This window comes from Semicossyphus pulcher, unplaced genomic scaffold (assembly GCF_022749685.1).
Source record: "Semicossyphus pulcher isolate SPU_LCO1_2020_fin unplaced genomic scaffold, fSemPul1.0.p SCAF_17, whole genome shotgun sequence".
Lineage (NCBI taxonomy): Eukaryota > Metazoa > Chordata > Actinopteri > Labriformes > Labridae > Semicossyphus > Semicossyphus pulcher.
This window is the reverse complement of record NW_027211681.1, coordinates 5,341,361-5,357,790: the sequence shown is the minus strand read 5'-3', so window position 1 is coordinate 5,357,790 and position 16,430 is coordinate 5,341,361. Positions and strand designations below refer to the sequence as shown.

Genomic DNA, 16,430 nt, shown 5'->3' with positions numbered 1-16,430 from the left:
TTCAGTCATTTAGCAGTTACTTTGTTTCCAAAACAAAATGGATGAATGCAATCTTTGTCCTGACCACCAGGTGGCAGAGTGGGGCATCAGGAAGCTGGGCCTGGTCAAATATGTGGACAAGTCAGCGGGCAGCTACAGTGGAGGAAACATGAGGAAACTATCCACCGCCATCGCTCTCATAGGAGGACCTCCTGTCGTCTTCCTGGTCAGTAGAACATCATCAAACATACATAAATACTTGTAGCTTGGCAGCAGTGTGACACAACATTTCCTGAAGTCTGTGGATTGTGTGTTAAACCAGATTGTATCAGCAACTGAGTTTTTTTTCTTGTCCACAGGATGAGCCAACTACAGGCATGGACCCTAAAGCTCGCCGTGCTCTGTGGAACGCAATCCTGAGCATCATCAAAGAGGGACGATCAGTAGTCCTGACCTCTCACAGGTGAGACTGGATATGTGAATTACATCTAATCAATAAAGTTGATGGAATAATTATGAATCAAAATGCCATGAACTAATATTTGTTGATTAATTGATGTACCTAATCCACCCTAACTGACCTCTAACCTCTGTTTCTGCAGCATGGAGGAGTGTGAAGCACTCTGCACCAGAATGGCCATCATGGTCAACGGCAGGTTCCGCTGTTTGGGCAGTGTGCAACATCTCAAAAACAGGTGAGAACAGCACTTTCAAACGCTGAAATATATTACAACAAAAAAATATTATCCTCCAGATTATCACTGAAACAATTCAGCTGACTGAAACGTGCTTCCTCGTGTTCCTATCAGGTTTGGTGATGGCTACACCATCATCCTGCGGGTGGCGGGTCCAGACCCAGACCTCCGGCCGGTGATGGAGTTCATCGAGCGGGAGCTTCCAGGCAGCACGCTGAAAGAGAAACACCGCAACATGCTGCAGTACCAGCTGCCCTCCTCCCTCACCTCCCTCGCCCGCATCTTCTCCCTGCTCTCTACGAACAAGGAGGCGCTCAGCATAGAGGACTACTCTGTCTCCCAGACAACTCTAGACCAAGTAAGCACGTGTACCTGAGGCTCTGCCTGTAACAAGACTGTCACTTTTGTTTCGGCTCTGTCTAATACCTGCTTCCTCCCTTTTTACCTCCCGCAGGTGTTTGTAAATTTCGCCAAGGACCAAAGTGATGAGGACCATTTGAAAGACGTCCATCTGAACAAGAGGGACGCTGTGGTAGTGGACATTCCTCAGCTGAACTCTTTCCTAATGGACAACAAGACCAGGGAGAGCTGCGTCTGATTACAACACGTACCATCAGTGGGAGCTGAGATGCCTCACCCACCCTCCCCCCCAGCCCAGAAAGTATGGACCACTAACCTGCGGGGGAGACGGACTATGTTCATTTTTTAATTCTATTTTTTAGTCTTTTTTAATTGTTATCATTTCTCAGTGGACCTGCACTTCAGCGCACAGCCTCTTGAAAAGGCAGAGACTGCAGGTATCGTGACAGACACTGAAACAATGAAAACTCAATGCAAATCAATGCAAGAAATATAAATAAATATATTTAAGATGAGAAGATGATTCCTGTGAGGGTTGGAGACCGGTGCTTCTCCTTCACTAGATGGGCAGAAAGGAAAGACTCAGAACACTTGAAGCGACGGATTATGATCCTGCGCTCGACTGGAAAGCTTGTAGCCCTGCTACCCACTCATCGGACACGACGCCCGGGGTGGTGGGATGAAAAGGTTTTAACCCCTGGTGGTCCTAAAGTAGTTAGCAGTAGTCAGTGGGACTTTGTCTGTGCTACTCTGTATTGTTACATCACAACAACGTGAAAATATGTTGTGATCATTCACTGCCAACCGCTTCAAAAAGGACAGACTATTTTTTTATCAGGGTCAAACCTTTCTTGTTCTCTATTCGTTACCAAGCGCAGTAGTTTTATAAAGTAAATGCTGGTTAAAGAAAGCGTTTACCTTCCTACTGATTTCAGGCAAAAACAACAATCATACAAACGTAATTTATACTAATTAGATTTTTTAAGTTGATTTAATTCTAATAGACGAACCTAATTCCTTTTTTTGTTTTGTTTGAATAACATTTAAGATTGATAACAAGGTTGTCTTTTTTATTTGTTCTTCTTGGTGTCCTTTGACATTGTCCAGCACAGTGCCTATACTGTATCATGTTGGAGAGAGAAATCTGAGCACTCCATTAAAACAACATCACATGTGGGCTGCTAAGGAACGTATACGACAGAAACCATCAAGCATCAAAGCACAAAACAAGGATTTTTGTGATGAAGATGATGAATGAAACTCGACGGTTTCTTTTTTTTTTTTTTAATTGTGTTGTTCATTGTCGAAAAGAAACAAAAAAAATCTTGTGGTTGCTTGATGTCTGTACATGATGACGCAGTCTGCTATACTGGCCTGCCCTGTCCTCTTTATATGGAACTGGAGGATTGTCAGAACGGACACAAGATGACCATCGTAAAACCGGCAGACTTCAAGAGAGAGCTGGAAGATTTTGAACGTTGGAAATATATACTGCATGCTTTCCACTGAGCCGCACACCTGGACTATCAGCACTGTGTGTGTGTGTGCAGGAGCATGCAATCAGATCAGCTTGTAAAGGACTGGAGACGACTGAAATGTGCTTCGTTGTTGTTGGATTACTGACGCATAAAATCTGTTGTAAAAATGTAATGGAAATTGATGCTCCCATACATGAAGCAGACAGTGCTCTTGTGCTTGTGTGGGATCTAAAGAGGGTGACTTTTCCTCTTATATTTGCTTTCTGCGTGAAGGTAAAGTGGGAGTGGTTAAGACCTGAGCCAGCACCGATGTGGATATTATGTACAGTAGCAATGTTGTGATGTCAAAGTCAGAAAAAAAAACGTTACCAGTGGAGTGAACAAACATTATCTGTGCCAAACGGAGCTGAATATGTATCTCTGATCAACCAGCATAATCTGGAGGAGGCAGGTGTTTTGTAAACTTTAAGTTCTTTCTCCATCAGCTCACTCAGACATCCTCCTCCCTCAGCAGCTCGAAACAAGAAGCACAAATTAAGTCCAATCTGTGCTCCATCATTTTAAGGTTTTTTATCTTCTGGTGAAGTTGCCAAAATTCTGATCTTCCTGTCGAAGCTGCCACCTGAAGTGTCAGGAACTCAAATTATAGACGTGACGTTTGAGACGTCACACAAAGTTTCCAGAGTTAGTCCAGAGGCCAGATGACACATAAACAGGGACCACGTTGATTAAGAGTAAGAGTGTGCTTGTAATGCTTTATAGTCCAAAAATCATATGCAGGGTTTAAACTAATGACAGGTTGTCATTACAGGTGCTCTGTGTCATGTTAAATCTTTGAAGGGGTTTCCGTTATCTCGGGGATCTAATCTCTGCCGCGGGGCTTCAACGTCCCCTCGGCTTTAGTGAGCACTTTATACACTTCAAAGACGAACGTGTCAAAGCGTGGAAGAAGAGATTTGAAAAAATTAGACGTTATAAACAAATCTCTGCACTGCAACGCAGATTTAATCCAGACAACATGAAGCTACACCTCTGCATCACACGTGCACACTTGAAAAAGAGAAGGAAGGTTTTCTTGTGGTCGAGACAAATGAGTGAAATAGTGAAAAGCAGAGACAATAGTGAGGTAAAGAGAGAAACAGGACAGACCTAAGATGGTGATTTTTCTCTTCTTGTGCTCAATATTATTATTTGTTTACATTTTTAAGTATTAAACAGCTGTTTGAGTCTGTTACTCATTGTGTATAGTTATTCTTTGCATTAATAAATAAATAAATTCATACATTTTGAAAAAAAGAAAAAAGACTCCTTGTTTTATTTGTTGTGTTAAAAATAGAGATAAGCTAATGTGGGCGTGTACGACGGAAGTTTGTGGTTAATGATTCAACAAAGGCTGTGCTCACTGTACGTGTGTTAATGTGTGCAGATGACTATAAGTTTCTAGAGTGTGCATGCGTTTGTGTGTCTGTTTTCACCTGCTGTGTTCCCACGCACACACACACTCCCACACACACACAATTATACTGCCTGTAAAAACAGAGACACACTCTTCTGTTTCTGTCACTCTGAGTTATTCATCCACCGACATCATGACTGGAAGGGTCGTTTTGCTGGGACTGCTGCTCGTCTGTGTGGCTGCAGGTAACAAATACAGGAACACTTTATTTAAGGTGTTTTTTTTTTATTCTAGTAAGAGGAGTTACAATATGTACGTTATCTAGATTTAGGTCTATAGAGTACGTATTTAGCTGCCAAAGAAAGAAACATACGGTGCCTATAAAAAGTGTTTTCTACCACTGGGAGTTTTCATGTCATATTTGATTTAACATTGAGTCAAAGGAGATTTAATGTAACTAATTTTGACACTTGTAGTGAACAAATAAAGACACATTGATGTTGAATTTAAACAGACCTTTATACAAGAGTAAAACACTAGTTTGCATGCTTTTATAGTAAATAATGTACTGACATTTTGGGATATAATAAAATCATTTGTTTTTCAGTTACATATTAGGCACTTAAATACTCCACCTGTTTTTATAGGATATTTTCAATAATAGACATAAAATATATGTTAAAGGGACAATAATATTGACTGTCCTCATCCTGGCATGAATTCATGCCATCATAGCCTCTGGTTTTACAGTCAGTTTTGCATGCGTTTTTTTATTTGTGTCACTTTACCATTTGGATTGCTTGTGTATTTGCATATAAGCTGTAATTTAAGGGCTATGGAGTTGATTATTTATGCATTTATTGTTTTATGAGTGCTCTGCTATCTTTACAGACACTGGGGAGAAGTCTGGACTCCTGAGAAAGGTGGGTTTTGAGTAAAACGCCTAAAATATGCCACAGAAAGGTTTTGAGACGTACATGTTGTTGTGAACTCACTCCGTCTGAGTTAAAGAAAGGTTTGTCCCAGCTGCTGTGTGTGTTGTTTCGTCTCCTGGCAGCCGTCCTGTCCTGACATGGAGGAGATCGTGGCGTGCCCTCTGAACCTCGCTCCTGTGTGTGGCAGCGATGGAAATACATACGCCAACGAGTGTACCCTGTGTGCCCACAGGCAGTGAGTACACACAGCTGCTTTATTCACACATAACATCAACATAATTCAAGTTTACTTTAACGGAGGATGAAGTGCTGTAGACGCCATCTGGTGGTGGGTGTATATAAAGACTGCAGTCACAATGCTGAGCCGTGATTGGTTGACGGCAGCAGCTGAATCAAATGACCGGGAGCTTTTTCCAGTTTCGTCTGTTATTCATCAGTTGGTGTTTGCAGGAAATGAGCGGGTGGTCATTAGTCATTACTAGAAAATGTCTGGTGACCGAACGAAAAAGGACTATAACACACAATTTGCTTTATGTACAAATCGCCAATGTTGTCTTTTAACACTTGTTTAACACTTATAAGACGTCTAACTATCCCTCTGTTGCCAAACTTAACTTCCACACTCAGACGGTGTTTTGTTAATCTCTCGTTAACGTTTTTTAAATGAAAACTTTCGTATAGATATCAAACAGAATGAGTCACAGCCTTCTCTGTGACCTCTTCCTCCCTGCAGACTTACTAAGATGGACATTTTGGTCGCCAAGGAGGAGAGCTGCTGACCTGAACTCACGGGGATGATGTCACTGCCAAGCTGACCAATCAGCAACAACACGGTTCTTCGCAACGACAGCAGGATACTTACTGTCGTAATTGTGTGTGGCATAGAAATGAGTAATAAAGTATATTAGCAGTTAAGTACTTTGTGATGTTTTTTTTCTACTTTTTTGTATCAATAAATTCTAGTCCTAAAAAGAGGTATGGATCAAGTACATAGAAGGCATAAAATAGATGGTAGAAATTAAAATAATCAAGAAAAGGAAGCTACTAAGAATATCTTAAGCGTGGTACAAGGAAAGTGGAGGAAGAAAGGAAGTTTAATCCGGTTAACAAATGTAAAAACATTCCTTTGTAAAGTAAAGGCAGGAGGTCAATGGTCGCTGTGTTATCTCTGTGGGAGAGACAAATGTGTACACTCCTTATACTGAGTAACACAGAAGTCAATAATGTCCAGGTGTGTCCATGCATGTGTGTGTGTAAGTATGTGATAAAAACAAACTGTAAGAGTGTGCGTAATGCATAAAAATAGAAAAACAGTACATATACGGATTCACTGAGCAACACGCACTGACAGAGGACATAAAAACAGAGAGATAAAGTGTTGAAGTCAGAGGTCAAGGGTCAAATCCGTGAGTCACATGATAGAAACCAGGAAACAGAGAAGTGGTCGCCTATCAGTCGCTTCCGTCATCTTTACAGTCGAGCAGAAAGAAAGCTTTGGAGACTTCAGTGAACTGACTCCGCGAGGATGATAAGAACGAGCGGAGAGGACCATTTGTAAGTACAGAGAGCAGATACATGTTACTATCAGGTGTCAGTTGTTTGTAGCAAAGTTACGCGGAGATTAGGTTTAACAACCTGATAGGTGCAGTGCGGAATGAAGACAGAGCAACAGTAAAGCTAAACCTGAGCTTATTGATGCATTATTAACACATATTAAGATGAATTAAATATATTTATTAGTTTAGTTCTGTTTGGTTGAACCAGCTTGTTACTTTTTACTTTCACTTTGCTCCCCCTCTCTTCCACCATGCTTTGTGTTCCCTCAGTTAAATTGAACGTGTTCACTGTTTCTCCAGGGTCTCCACAGTTCAGGAGGATTGTCAGAATGGGATCTCTATTGACCTCTTCCTGCACATTTCACTCATTCCAGCCGTAAGATATCCACCCGTTGATCCCGGAATATGAGGATATGACCACAGATTACCTCAGTAGTTGTCACCACTCTTATCAGCTTTACATAACCTCCTAATGATACAACATTTTTATGGTCGCTGTCCTGTGAAAACCGTGTGCAGTATCTCTGAAAGGTTTACTTTTCACAAACCAATAAATTTCAGCTGTAAGAGAAAGAGTGACATTTTCAGATAACTTATTACTTATGGATTTTAAATGGTTTACATACTTTAAAAGAAGGAGAATTTACTCCATTAGACGCAATTTATATCTCTTTCTTCAAGACGTCATTCTCACAGGACAGCTATAATTACAATTTTAGTAATGGACAGTAATGCATATGCATCTTGAAATGCCTTGTTTACATGTTTGCTACGTACATAAGTTTGCGGTTAGTTGCAAATTTCATATTACCAATACATCTACAGTGAATCAGCAGGAAGGCAAAGTAGCTTAATAAAACTGCTGTAAATAGACAGTAGAAATGCATTGATTTAAACTGTCACACAGTTGCAATAAAGCTCACTAAACATTGTGGTTTTATATGTATCACATATTGATTTCTTGTCCTCCAGGTGCTGATCACAGGGGTGCTCTCATTTCTCCAGAAAAGAGCGCAGCAGCTGACCATCGACCGCAGGCTGCCCTTCCTCAGGGGACGATTTGCCATTGTGGTGTAAGTCAACAACAAGAACAACAACTGTGACTGTCAAGAGATAAACTAACAGCAATATCTGTCTCAATGTCACAACTAAACAGTTTTTTCTAAATTGTCTGTTGCTGTCATGACTGTGTTCAGGCCTTTGGATACTATCGGCAACCTCAGTAACCGTTGGTCGTATGGGTTTGCGTTTGGTGCCATTTCGTCCACTGTCCTGCTGCTCTTCTCTGAGCGCTACATCCCCTTCATCGTCCCAGCATGGGCAAAACGTACTCCAAAACAATTAAACATTGTGGCTCTGAATTCAAACCTGTTTTAGAGAGGCAAGAAAAAAACGTTTTCTGATATTTCTCCACAGCTATAATGTTTCTTATTGGAGCTTTGGAGGTGGGCCTTGTCTATTTCCCCTTCTTTGCCTGTCTGTCAACACCTTTCAGAACGGCCGGGGCAGTGCTGGGAATAATCTACTCTCTGTCCTGGTAAACATTTAACATTACAAATTCAGACATACAGAATATGTATGAATAAAAAGGTGTATAGTACTAAAAAAAAAATGTCAACCCATGTTTTGGTGCTTGTTTGTAGGATCATCATCACAGTCTGGGATACATTCACCTGTCCCAGTGGTGAGGTAGGTGAGTACTAATTGTATCATGAAGGCTAAATATAATGTGCAGTTGTGGGTAGAGTAACCAAAAAGGGTACTCAAGTACAAGCACTGTTACTTTATAATTATAGTTACTCAAGTAGGAGTAAAAGTAGCTATAGAAATAACTACTTCAGTAAGAGTAAGAAAGTATCACGTAAAAAACTACCCAAGTAGTGAGTAACTTTATTAGATGCAATTTATTACATGAACGTATTGTAACACAAGATAAGACGCACATTCAGAAATCTTAAATTAAATCTAATTGAAATTAAATTAAATTCTCTGTTCCAAAATGTTAACATGCATTTATCCCATTGGCTATAGTCTGAGACAGTATAGCCTCTGAGATCACCGGTGAAAGTGCTGGGCGATAGGCGATAATCGACTTCCCATCAAGAAACCGTTTTCGTGTGATTTACATGTTATTAACGGGTCTTACCTTTGCTGAAATTTTAACATCATGATGCAGATTTGTAAGAACTAAAAATTCAAGCTTTGTCAGGTCTGTCCTCAAGAGCAGAAGAAAACTTTTAAAATGCTTGTTTGTTGAATGGAGGTCGGAATGATCTGATGTCGGGAAATCTAAACCCTGAACGGCTTTCGTGACATAGCGTCAAGGGAATTCATCTCAAGTTACATTTTAGATCTAAAACAGATTGTTAGCTGAACTTACATGCAGATGTCTGTTTGTGGAGATTAAACAGAAGCTAAATCGTCGTCAGATAGCCGCTGATGGAAGCCTGAATGTCATTACGGCAGATTTCATTCCACCTGCTGTTGCTCATGGACTGTTTTTCCTGCATACGCCGCAGCCTGCTGATACGTGATTGGTCAATATTACTTGGACTACAAACGTAGTTCAAATGGAAACCAGAACACTTGCCTTCCCAGAAATCCACGTCCCTAGAGAGATTAGTAACTGGCTAACGTTCACTTATTTTTAAAACATCTTTTCTAACTGTAATAATATTCTTGGTATGTGGTCATTTGACCCAGATAGTTTGGTTTGACATACTTGTCATTAAACCGACATAGCCAACTAAAATGTTTCTTTGCAAACCAAAAATATGTGCTTGCCTAAATATTAATAAGCCCTTCTCCTATGTGTTTCTCTCCACCACTGAAAGAAAGAAATGATGGGTGTTTTGTGAATGTATGCTAAAATGACAAACAGTGTGCACATTTGCCCAGAAACATGTCGTGGCTCACCTTTCCCCACTCTCCCCTATTCCAAACCGTTGCCTCAGTTTCTGTGCACCTCTTCTCATCTATGTTCTGTGGTTAGCTGTTGATAACTTGCTAACTGGTGCTTGCAGACTACACTGATGACGGTTAATTTAGTGGGGGTTGGTTGCGTTAGCTTATTCACCAGAAATAATCTGAGTGAGTTTTCCTCCGTGAAGTAAACTCGCGAGCTGTACGCAGCAGCAGAGACGTCGCAGGCATCTGCTAAAGGATTAGACAGTGATGTCGTCGTCGTCATACGGAAGTACCACTGTCCGTTACACAGGCAAGTCCGCGTATGTGGTGAAGTCATTAACTGATCCTTAACAGTTACACTTCGGACTGGCGGGTGCTTAATTTCCAACCCCAGTGTCAATAAAAGTAGCGAGACGTGTAGCCCGAGTAGAAGTACATATTTTTAAACACAAATTTACTCGAGTAAGAGAAAAAAGTATTCTACAAAACAAGTACTCTTAGGAGTACATTTCTTTGAAAAATAAAATACTCATAAAGAATACTAATGCATCAATTGATCAATTTATAGATTCTGGGTAAATACGAGAAGATCATCTCCCAGTGGCCGTGCATCCTCTCCCTCGTCTTCCTCCTTGGACGATTTATCTATATGCTGATTAAAGCCATCAGGATACATCTGAAACTGGAACAGGAGGTCAGCCCTGAAATTATTTCTGTATTTTCTCTATGGGTAAAACCATTGCATTTGGCATGTTATTATTTTGTTTCATTGTCTATTTGTGTTACATATCTGCACACTAAGTGAAGCTGGTCACCATCCTATCAGAGTAATGGTAGACTGTTTTTTTTTATATAAAAAAAACTGTGTGACTATAAACATGCTGAATCTGCCACCAGGACCCTGAAGAGCTGATAGGGCAGCACCAGGTGGAGCATGTGAAGAGCCTGCTGGGGAAACCACCTGCACAGAGGTAGAATATGCACTCATTCACACCTGCTCTAATGGTGCGTTTAAGTGTTCTTTGTACAATTTAATTTCTTTTGCACGGTAAGGGAACCACTCTTTTGGCATGTTATAACCAGTTAACAAAATTGCATGGCAAACATTTAAACATTAACATTAATCTTCTGTGCAGTTTAAGTTCAGTGTGTTGTGTTCAGGAGCTGCTGTTAAGCTCCAGCATTCAAGATTTGGGAGTCGGCTTCTCCACTGAACTGATAGCATGAGTGCCACAATTTGTAATTTGAAACATCACCCAGGGGTTGTTATTCATGCAACAACAATCTTGGAACCAATCTCCTATCATCTGACTATGATATAGCCTCTGGGAGTTATGGCCAACTCTTTGGGGCTTCTGGTGTAACTAGCAGTCAGCGAACGACTTCTGGCCAAGACTTCCTTTTCCGGGCACTGCATTTTTACATTTTTACGTTTACAGCCTGGCTAGCAACTTGAGAAACAAAAAGAAGTTGGAGTTGTTATGTGACGTCTAAGAACGGATTGTTAGCTGCACTTGCATGTAAAAGTCTGTTTATAGAGATAAATAAAAAGCTAAATCGGAGACCGCCAATGGGAGCCAGGTTGGCATTACAGTGCATTGCGTTCCGCCCCTTTTGCTCTCCACATGGTTTTGCAACCAAAGCCTGCTGATACGTGATTGGTCTATACTCCTCGGACTACTAACGGAAACCAGAACACTTGAAACCAAAATCTGGTCCTGCGCCTACAGATTTAATTCAACGATGATCCCAGGTACCTCAAAAGTTGCTGTTATATTACTGGAATTCAGATAGCACTTAAAGGCAGCAACACAAACACATGGACACTTACATAGTGGTTTTCACCATCCTCTCTGTGTTGCAGTATGCACCTCAGCTGGTTCCAGAGCAGAGTGTACAAGTGGGACCCCAACTTCAAGTTCCCCAACAGGATAATCGGCACCATCATTATATCTCTCATAGGCCTTTACATGGTACGAGATGTCCGCCAATTGTCTCATTCTCACACTTTGTTTATGACAAATGTTAAACAATGAGCTTACATCTGTTTTTCTTTTCCTCTAGATGACCCTGGCAGACTACAGTCTCAGTAATGTGGCTTTTGACCAAATGGACAGGTGGAAGAACACATTGAAATACCTTGTTACTTCCTGTAATGAGACCGAGGCTCTGGGAGCAATGATACCACAGCTGGAAGAGTTCATCGACGTGGCGAGGAGTGAGTGGATCATTTTGCAGTGTCGTTTTTGACCATCACATCCTGAAGTAAAGGTGCAGGGAAGGAGGGGACAGAAACAGAACCGTGAATTGTAGTCAGTTATTTATGATTGACTGAATGAAACACTAAAGTTAAAGCTGCTGTGAGGAGCTTTCAGTTTGTGTTGATTTTGGCGCCCCCTGTGGACAAAGCCGCCAGCGGTTTCAGGCATTTCAAATAACTATATAGAAATAATCAATCTTGTCGCTGATGGTCTGGTTTGCTTTTGTAGGTCATATAGAGTCATCAGAATTAATTTCAGTCTGTTTCATAACCAGTGAAAAACTCCTCACAGGAGCTAGCCACTCATATTCTTTTTATTTCAGAGTCTTGGCTAGCCACCACCATTTTTGCTAGTCTCAACTCTGTGGCCTACACCTTTCATGTGTTGGCATGTTACAGGTAAGATAGCTCAAAATATATATTATATACAGGAATATAACTCTCAAGGACTCTCAATATATATTTAAAATGTTTGGAAGAATTATTAATGTAAAAAGTTGAATGGAAGTTATCACTAAAACAAACCGATGGACCATTGTTTAACTGTCCTTGTAGAAAACACCTGAAGAGACTGTGGAAAGGCCAGAAAGGTTTTCTCCCTGAGAAATTTCACAACCCCCGCTCTGCTTCTAGCGTGGTGAGTAGCACGCAAACACACAAACAATGGCAGTCAATTCCAAGACAAATTTACATTGATCTACATTTATTTTGGTCCTCATATTCTACAACATAGGGCCAATGCACACAATCACCTATGCTAACACACTTCCTAATTATAACAATATGGCCTCCTATATTATTGCATGCATTTGGTTCACACACACATTTTGTCAACAGACTTAATGAATGCACAAAAAACTTTTCTCATTGAATTTTCACAGGCTTCCATCGTAAGATACTCTGGTTGGCAAATAGCGTTCACACTGTGGGGTACGTTTTCATCATCAGTACAGTCCGATCACATGAGTAATATAGAGATATGAAACATGTATATAGAGAGATTGTCTCTTTTTTTTGTCTCTTTAGGCTACCTGATCGTGCATTTTGTCCACTTCCTGTTTGCTCTGCTGTTCGTCTACCTGCTGGTTCTTCCTATACAGCACGGACAAACACTGAGCATGCTCAAAAACTTGGGGATTATACTGTAAGACCGCTCTCCCTTTGACTTTAGTTATATCGATGGATGGTTAAATTGACAGATGTAGTGGTTGATTGATATCTTTCTTGATGTATTCTGTAGCCTGACCATCGTGCTGGTGATCGCCCTGGTAATTCTCCAGGTAGCTCTGGTTCAGATCTTCTTCCTTCAGGACAAAATGTCTACAACTGACAAACAGAAACCTTTGGCACTCAACAACAGGTGGGTTGATTTCAATGTAGATATTACGTGTTCAATTTGGACCATAAAAACCACCCTGGAGACGTCACACTTCTTCTTTGGTTGAAAAAGGAAGTGCTGCTGATGAAAGCTAAATTATGAGCAGTGCAATGTGGACATTTAGATAATGTTGATGCCATAAAACCTGCTTTTCACTTCCTCTACACTGTAAAGTATTTTTTATGATGATCACTGATGATTTTATACAGTGTTTTAAATCTCCTTATTGCCCATAAATCAAATGCTAACAGAACAAGGCTTTAAAATTGAATGGAAATCCACTAATAGCTGTATTTTCTTCTCCACCCCCTTCAGGAAGGCCTTCCACTGCTTCAACTACTTCTTCTTCTTCTACAACGTGGTGATGGGCATCAGCAACTGCATACTGAGGTTGTTATTCAGCACAGTGGTGGGAACATGGCTGGTGTCACGTATCGACCGGACCATAATGCAGAGAGGATATGAAACCATGGATGCCGGTGAGCTTAAATTCAACTGAGAGACATGTGTGAGGCAAAGAAAATATATATTATTTTGAGGCTAATTTCAGCTTTACAATCATAAAACATAAAAAAAATAACTGTGATGTATTTATTAGAATGCTGTGGCATTAAATAAGAATAAAAACATATTTCCATCACTATAATTATTGAATGGTGGTGTAGTTTGATTGGGAAATAGTACGAATATCAAAGACCTTCATTCATCCCTGAAGATCTAAAGTGATGCATGGTTCAGCCTGCTCGCCTCCACATCTTCCAGCAGGTGGCAGCATTTCACAGAGCGGCAGGGGAGTTCCTGTGTCGTAAGAAAATATAATAAAACAAAGTGCAATAAATAAAAAAAACAATTCTGAATCCTGTCAATATGGATTTAGTGATACATATACATTTACAGATATCTTTCATTAATGGACATGGATTATTGCTGGTAAAAAACAAGTTTGAAGAATATATTTGATGACAGAGATTAAGGAGAAAAAAAGAATAAGCTATTAAGAAGAGCTTAATCTTAAGAGATGAATCAACTGTGCAAATAATGGAAGGGAAAATAGAATTAAGTTATATGAGATGCTTTATTTAGGTCAATTCAAATGCACGAGTCAATTAGCTATTGTGCACTCTCCTATTGTTAGATATTCTGCAGATTTGGTTCATGCACCTCACAGTATTTCTTGCATGTTTCAGGCTACAGCACATGGGTTGGGATGATCTTTGCTGACCACTATCATAACAATCCAGTTATGGTGTGTTTCTGCCAGCTGCTGGTCTCCAACACTCTAGAGAAAAACAACGCTGAGACTGCATATTCCACATTCAGCAACATATCTGGTCTGTAGTGTTTCTGTATATGTAATTGTATATCTCACATAAACTATCATCTACTTTATAGCGACTGCTTCAAACTGTCCACTATCTAAGATGCACCAAGGGTTACAGGAGACAAATAAGTCTAAGCTAATTTTCTGAAAACATCACGGGGAATACACAACTAACATCAAAGAAGATACATTGTAATTCTCAAAGGGAGGGAGACACAACATGGTCTCACAGGTAGATGTTAAACAATGCACTAATGAAGGACCACCACAGGAGATTAACGTGATTAACACCTAGCTGATAGAGGAAGAAATGGGGGGTACACTTCTGAATCACGTTGTGTCCTGCTCTGAAAATACAACTGTTACAACTTATATGTTTTACTAGATTTAATTTTTTATTTTTTATTTTTTTAATTTATTTACTTTCAATATTTTCCAGAAACCCCTGCAAATAGCCAGGCTAAGAGGCGTTGGAGGCTGTTTTATACCTTACTAAGGAACCCTCATCTGATCCTGCTCAGAAAGCACCACCTCTCCTCACCTTCATCTTTACAGACATCATCCTCTCCACTGTCTGAGGCAGTGGTGCACGCCTGGGTCATGGCGTCTCAAACACAGAGCCGCCAAACAGAGTCACAGTCACTACCGGAAATCCCATTCACACCAGCAGAAGACTGCTAAAGAAACACTTACAATAGATCCCGATGTTGTCAAAATATGCAGTTTTAGGGATTTCATTAAGTATGTTGTTTGTAATATATAAGATTTGATAAACTCTTGCTAAGAGCTAAGACATCCGTTCATGCCCTGCCTGTTAGTGAATGATCAAAAACAGCATAAAAGTAACTATGACCCTTTGTACATATTTACAGTAAGCTCGGTATCATAATGATGTTAATAAAATTATGTGAGCTACAGAACACAGCCAGTGTAAGCTTCTACTTTGTATTCAAATGTTGTTCATATTTCTTGCGGCACAAGCTTTGCTTAAGTTGGAAATAAATACCTTTGTCTTGGTGTGATATGTAGCTCCCACTTTGTATCATGCGTTTAACTTCGAAGTGCTAGCAATTCCTACCGCACTTGAAAGCAGTATATTTAGTTAACTTGCTCAAATATAACGCAAACCGTTTTTTACAAGACTAACTGGTAGTTAACCCAAATGATGCATATTGTCAGTTAAATGTTTATTGAAGGAAATACAGGAACTATTAACTTCAACAAAATACAATTATGCTAAATCAGGCTAAAATCACACACCAACAAACTCATTTTGAACTTGTGGGCGTGAACGTCGCGTCATTTCGAAAGCGGCGAAGAGACTACAGCACAGCACTTTGGCAAGCGAGTAAAAATAACGGGTAATGTATGTATAAAACATCCAAAACTGTCTGTAGATGTGAGCTTACGTTGTGAATACTTTGGCTGATTTATAAAATGTAAATTGTGGTCCGAAATGAACTCTTTTATGGCTAGTTGCAAACGGACAGTTAGCTGTTAGCTTACCTCCACATGTCTGTCTTTCGTCCAGCGGCCAGTTTAGCGCTCTGTGGAGTGGACCCATTGTTCTCCGAGGTGTCAGGCTTCGCAACGCAAAGTTATTGTCACTGGGAAAATTGACGCTCAAAACTTTGCAATGTTGTTGAAACACTTGATATCGAGCACCCAGTCTTTTATCAGCAAAATTAATCAATTTATTGCTAGAATATCCGGAATTGAAATATGTTTGAGACCGGAAAACCGACACCGACTGTCTGCGCACACTGACCCGACAGTTTGTGTTTGTTTGAGTTAGTTGGCATTTGTCTGGGCACTGTGCAGCCACCTTAAAAGTATACTTCTGCTAAGGCAAGGACTGTTACTATAAGTGGCCAAATAGTCATTAAATGCTGTGAGTAAAACGTGGGAAAATATACAAATGTTTTCTGTATATTAACGTGAAAATGACCATGCAAGACTAAATCAAAATATATTCAACAACCGTTTTTAGAGAGAAATAGAGACCAAAACCAGAGTCTATTCCTCAAAGCTTAATGGTTAAATGTTATTTTCATAAGATTGTGATGAAATCACATTTTATCATCAAGTTTGTCTATTACATGTTTTTTGTGCCAAAAATACTACAATACTTTCCATTTCTTCCCATTACAATGGATCAGTGCCAC

The 16,430-nt window shown here is 40.1% G+C and overlaps 3 protein-coding genes across 4 annotated transcripts in view; all 3 read left to right on the top strand.

Annotated features, from left to right (window-relative positions):
- Positions 1 to 3,801, top strand: part of LOC138595096 (phospholipid-transporting ATPase ABCA1-like) — a 36,989-nt gene extending 33,188 nt beyond the window's left edge. For both annotated transcript variants that reach the window (XM_069666418.1, XM_069666417.1), the window contains exons 45-49: positions 71 to 205; positions 339 to 442; positions 582 to 674; positions 789 to 1,032; positions 1,129 to 3,801. In XM_069666418.1, the coding sequence (XP_069522519.1) occupies positions 71 to 205; positions 339 to 442; positions 582 to 674; positions 789 to 1,032; positions 1,129 to 1,272 (720 nt within the window). In that variant the 3' untranslated portion in view covers positions 1,273 to 3,801. The remainder of the gene's footprint in view (positions 1 to 70; positions 206 to 338; positions 443 to 581; positions 675 to 788; positions 1,033 to 1,128) is intronic.
- A 295-nt stretch (positions 3,802 to 4,096) lies between these two features.
- Positions 4,097 to 5,735, top strand: spink4 (serine peptidase inhibitor, Kazal type 4). The gene is made up of 4 exons (XM_069666690.1): positions 4,097 to 4,153; positions 4,800 to 4,831; positions 4,966 to 5,078; positions 5,577 to 5,735. Exons 1-4 carry the CDS (start codon positions 4,102 to 4,104, stop codon positions 5,620 to 5,622), a joined length of 243 nt encoding a protein of 80 aa, XP_069522791.1. The 5' UTR covers positions 4,097 to 4,101; the 3' UTR covers positions 5,623 to 5,735.
- A 633-nt stretch (positions 5,736 to 6,368) lies between these two features.
- Positions 6,369 to 15,106, top strand: stra6l (STRA6-like). The gene is made up of 18 exons (XM_069665434.1): positions 6,369 to 6,397; positions 6,700 to 6,775; positions 7,372 to 7,472; positions 7,596 to 7,726; positions 7,816 to 7,936; positions 8,043 to 8,088; positions 9,875 to 10,000; positions 10,204 to 10,277; positions 11,171 to 11,279; positions 11,371 to 11,524; positions 11,890 to 11,965; positions 12,122 to 12,203; positions 12,448 to 12,496; positions 12,593 to 12,710; positions 12,807 to 12,926; positions 13,260 to 13,423; positions 14,132 to 14,275; positions 14,705 to 15,106. Exons 1-18 carry the CDS (start codon positions 6,369 to 6,371, stop codon positions 14,944 to 14,946), a joined length of 1,962 nt encoding a protein of 653 aa, XP_069521535.1. The 3' UTR covers positions 14,947 to 15,106.
- Positions 15,107 to 16,430: the final 1,324 nt, after the last annotated feature.

Excerpts from the sequence above, each read along its gene's own strand:
- stra6l (XM_069665434.1), top strand. The coding sequence starts at position 6,369 with ATGATAAGAACGAGCGGAGAGGACCATTT. Across the intron at positions 10,001-10,203 it reads ATCTGAAACTGGAACAGGAG|GACCCTGAAGAGCTGATAGG; the intron begins GTCAGCCCTGAA and ends ATCTGCCACCAG. Across the intron at positions 13,424-14,131 it reads ATATGAAACCATGGATGCCG|GCTACAGCACATGGGTTGGG; the intron begins GTGAGCTTAAAT and ends TGCATGTTTCAG.
- spink4 (XM_069666690.1), top strand. The coding sequence starts at position 4,102 with ATGACTGGAAGGGTCGTTTTGCTGGGACTGCTGCTCGTCTGTGTGGCT. Across the intron at positions 4,832-4,965 it reads AGTCTGGACTCCTGAGAAAG|CCGTCCTGTCCTGACATGGA; the intron begins GTGGGTTTTGAG and ends GTCTCCTGGCAG. Across the intron at positions 5,079-5,576 it reads ACCCTGTGTGCCCACAGGCA|ACTTACTAAGATGGACATTT; the intron begins GTGAGTACACAC and ends TCCTCCCTGCAG.